At 35.5% G+C, this 4,949-nt stretch overlaps 1 protein-coding gene across 1 annotated transcript; it reads left to right on the top strand.

Moving 5' to 3' along the window:
- Positions 1–365: 365 nt before the first annotated feature.
- On the top strand, positions 366–1,388 carry LOC105779641 (glutathione S-transferase U17). The gene is made up of 2 exons (XM_012603483.2): positions 366–786; positions 857–1,388. Exons 1-2 carry the CDS (start codon positions 463–465, stop codon positions 1,241–1,243), a joined length of 711 nt encoding a protein of 236 aa, XP_012458937.1. The 5' UTR covers positions 366–462; the 3' UTR covers positions 1,244–1,388.
- The last annotated feature ends 3,561 nt before the right edge of the window (positions 1,389–4,949 follow it).

Raw genomic sequence — 4,949 nt, 5'->3', positions numbered from 1 at the left:
GAAATTTGAAAAAATATTAACCGACCTCCGACCGAATTAGATCGGTTAACTGACTGATTAATCGAATTAGATCAGTTCGGTGGGTTAATTCAATTTTAACTGAAATTTGAACACCCCTAATACGTGTTGTATCAACAAAGGTAATGAACACTAACTTTTATCTATTTTAGGTGATTTGATAAAAAATACAAGTTTAATAATTAAAAAAGATAAAAAATTAAATAAGGATTAAAATAATTTTTTTCTTTGGGGCCATTATGCAATTAAGTAATAAAAAAATTCAAATGATTGCTCACTTTCCCTTCCACATTTGTACCGTTCTACCTAACCTTCTTTCTTTCATCGGTGGAGTTGTTAATCAATCATCAGTTCAGCTATCCCCTCACCCTCCTTTCTATATAATCAATTCTACACTCCTATTTTGAACCAGACACTAAAATCCCATCAGTCAAGAAATAAACCATGGCAACGAATGAAGTCAAAGTTTTGGGTTCCTGGCCGAGTCCATATGCGATGAGGCCAAGGATTGCCCTTAACCTCAAATCCCTCACTTACGAATACATTGAAGAGAAGTTATGGGAAGGCAAAAGCGAGCTTCTTCTCCAATCAAACCCTGTTTACAAGAAAATCCCAGTCCTCATTCACGGCGATAACAAGCCAATCTGCGAATCTCTCATCATCGTACAATACATCGACGAGGCTTGGTCTTCCGGTCCTTCTATTCTTCCTTCTGATCCCTGTGAACGTGCTGTCGCTCGGTTTTGGGCTGCATATCTTGACGACAAGGTGGGTCTCTGACTCTCACTTCACAATTTGTTCTTATTTGTTTTATGTTGATATATTCTTTGTTGTGCAGTGGTTCCCAGCGGTGAAAAGTATAGGAGTCGCTAAAGGAGAGGAAGCAAAGAAAGCAGCAATAGCGCAAGTGGAAGAAGGGTTGGCTTTGATGGAAGAAGCATACGACAAGTGCAGCAAAGGGAAGGGCTACTTTGGTGGGGATGAAGTTGGGTACCTTGATATAGCTTTTGGGAGCTTCTTGGGATGGCTTAGAGTGACGGAGAAGTTCAATGCGATGAAGCTGCTGGACGAGGGGAAGACGCCTGGTCTGGTAAAATGGGCGGACAGGTTCTGTTCCCATGCCGCTGTGAAGGATGTTATGCCTGATACTGACAAGCTTGCGGAGTTTGGTAAGTTTGTTATTGCCAAAATAAGAGCCGCTGGCGCTGCTGCTGAAATGCATTAGAACAAAAACTAGCACATCTTGGATGGAACTAATGAATATATTATCTCTGTTTCTTCACTTTGTGATGATGAACAAAGAGATATATATATATATATACCAGTGTTGAAGTTTTTTAATAAACCCTTTTCTTTGGCTATTGGATAAATTGGCATTTGAAGTTGATTTTCAGTAAGTTTGAAATTAATACTCTATTCTCTTTGATGCTTGTGATAATATAATAATAGAATATTATAAAAGGAAAATTGATTATTTTAAAATTCGGAGAAGATAGAATGAATATCTATTAGTAACTCCTTTCAACTTTCTATTGCTTAAACCGGTCTACACCTAAAATCCTTAAAACCATAAATTACATTTATAGTTATTTAATTATTAGTAGTTTTTTTTCATTCAATTATAAAAAAGTTATAAAATAGTTATTTAATTATTTAAAATTTTTTATCACTCGTAAGATGGAAAGATGATATGTCAACTTTTAAAATTGACATAATAGTAATTTTAACTCACATTTATATATTTGTCAATTTAATCTTGATTCTAAAAAATTAACCTTCAACGTTTACATATTGTGTAATTTGATCTTTCATTTTTCTTTAATTTCTCTCTCTTTCGACCATTTTACCTAAAAGCTATATATATATATATACATATATCAACTAAAGTTTATTGGAAATATATCAAAAGCTGAAACACCTAAAAATCCAAGATAATAAATTTAATCTTTGTTCATTCTTTTAAAATTAACTCTCAATGTCACAAATAAAGTAAAACTGAAAAAAAAATACCAAATTGCACAATATGTACATGTTGAGGGTTAATTTGTTTTGGAATCTAGACTAAGTTGACACAATGTATGAATGTTAAGTGTTAAAGTTACAATTATGCCAATTTTAAGAGCTGTCACATCATCTTTCCATCAGCCATTTAACATTAATGACCAAAAAGAAAAATTGAATAATTTGGTGACAATTTTATAATTTTTCATAAATGGGTGACAAAGAAAAAACTTACTAATAATTCAGTGATTACCAATGTAGTTTACCCAATAGCTAAAATAGTAGTGAGCAATCACCAATTTTGGTCAGCTTCATTTCTTTTCCACCTGTAACACCCTATACCCGACCCGACTGCCGGGTTCAAGTACCAAATATCACAAATAAATTGGGTTGCTTAATAGACTTCCTAACTTGACTTAATTACAACTTAAACCACACAAAATTTCACACCTAATGTAACCCATGTAACTTTATTTTTACCCTTTTTATGGTGACCTTTCTCAGAATTTAAAACTTCAATTTAATTTATTTGTTATATAATTATTAAAATGTTTACAGACGTTTTGCCCTACTGGCTTGTATAATTATAATTACAACGACCTGGACCCTAAGGTTCTGATTAAACTGATCTCATTTATACCCTGAGACGTGGCCTCAAATAGTGCCCCTATATATACATGATACTGCTACGACGCAATTCGCGTGGACTTGGCAGTATCTGACTTGGTCCCTCCATATTCTACAAATCATTTCTTAATCTTGAATTCAGCGTGGTACAAAAGTAAGTCTAAATAAACTTAGTGAGGTTCTATACAACAATACTTATGGAAAACTTTTAATTTGACAAGTAAATAAGAATTAATGCACAAAGTTGAAACTGTCTGAGAGAATTATAAGATTTTGTAGACTTGACATGGCATCGCTGACACCTTTACATAATTTGAACTATCCAACGACGGACATTGTCAATAAGTGTAGTTGTAATCGTACTATACCAGACACCTCTTCTTCTCGGATTTGCCCTCATCTGGTTTCAGCTTATACTCCCACGTTTGCCTGTTTAGGTTTGTCTTACCATAGAGTAACTATATATACGGATACCCATATTGACTTTCGTTGTTGCCAGATTATTAGATTTCTCGCCATAACTGTTGGCTTTTTACCTTGATCCCTACATTCCACACTGATCTCGACCTAAATCTGTTGGTCTGTTCCCAACGATGAATTCCATGTGACACATCCCACGCTTGAATCAATCCTTAAAGAAGAATCTATTTACCGATACCCTTATTAGAAGCCATGGATATGGAACATGGGTGGCGAAAAAACACCATTTTTTGTGAAATCTTATCTACTAGATCGTCCCAAAGGACTTCCCTATTTCGACCCATTCTATCACGATGCTCCCAAAAATTAGATAGTCTCCCCCGCAGACTATCTCTTTCTTAAGTTATTCTTGGCGAACTTTTACGTTCGTTAATCCCATGTGGACTAACCCGTGCTAAAAAGTCTTGACAAACATATTCTTTCTTTGCAAAACCCCTGGCGGACTTTATCGATTAACCATCTTTTGGCGGACATTCTCTTCCATATAATCCTTTACTGAATTACCCATAGTTCTGGCTACCTCCTTGTCGATTACCCATTAGGATTTCAACTACGATAATCCCTTCTGTATTTACTTAGCCAATGTTGAGTCTGCAACAACTAAGATGGACTCTTAATGGAGGATGCTATATTTGTAATAAGTTAAAGGAATTTCTCTTTCCTTTCACACATACCTATGAAGTCATTTCTATCAGTTGTACTCACCGTTGCATTTTGGTGGTTTCCCTTATTATCCCGTTTGCTCGCGCTCTCAGACATTGCATGATCATTCCATCCTACTACATACCATACGAGTTTTATAGTGACTTCTCCTTTCATGCCATGGTGGGCTTTTTGGTTTACTATCTTAGGGACTTCATTTGTTGCCATAGCCCAACTATGGTCTTACATAATATAGTCTCATGTTTATTGTCTTGGCAGAATTTCGATTTTGAAGAATCAATAAACCTCTTTACGAGGTGTCTCATTAAAGGGCCTATAAACCGTTTACATGGTGTTGTCTCGAAGGACCTATAAATCGTTTACATGGTGTCGCATTGAAGGACAAGTCGATATCCATCGTCAAGGTGTCGTTCCATAGAGTTGGTAAACCATCGTCACGGTGTCGTTTTAGCGAGCCAGTAGATACCATTCCACGATGCCGCCAAAATCCCTTGTATCCTCCTATCAGCCTGCCTAATCCTCCGTTTTACCAATTATTCCTATATTCATCTATCCCGTCAAGGTAAATTCCCTTCATACTCTGCATAAATAATATAAACATGCAATTCATACATAACATTCCAAATATTATTGCATTACGGAGTACACTACATTAGATACAATGATACACTGTCCTTTTATGAATTTATGCAACCTTAAACACGTATGTCATTCTCATTCACCATACTCATGAATCACCAAAATTTCAAACATAGTTCATAACATGCATAAACTCAGATCACAACTAAGCACTCATCCATCATCCATCCAAAAGTAGAGTACAAAAACTCACCTAATGTAACACCCCAAGCCTGACCCATTTACCAGATCCAGGTGTAGAGCATCATAAAGGACATATACTTAAGTTTTGCTAGGTTAGCTACTATAAACAGACTAAAGTCATTTAATCTAATAAATAAATCAATAATATGAGTTCTTACAACTAAGGCCTTGAGTCGTTGAATGGTTAATCCTTCCATTCATTTCTATATTTACTTAGACTATTTAGTTACAATGGGTCTCTTACAACACTTATCAGGGCTAACTATTTCAATGCCCAAATCCTAAAGGCATTATCAAAGTACACCACATTATCTTCTGGGCGAAACCTCTTACAGTAC

The sequence above is a fragment of the Gossypium raimondii genome, chromosome 4, assembly GCF_025698545.1.
Source record: "Gossypium raimondii isolate GPD5lz chromosome 4, ASM2569854v1, whole genome shotgun sequence".
NCBI lineage: Eukaryota > Viridiplantae > Streptophyta > Magnoliopsida > Malvales > Malvaceae > Gossypium > Gossypium raimondii.
The sequence above is the reverse complement of the archived record's forward strand: the minus strand, read 5'-3'. Positions and strand labels throughout refer to the sequence as shown.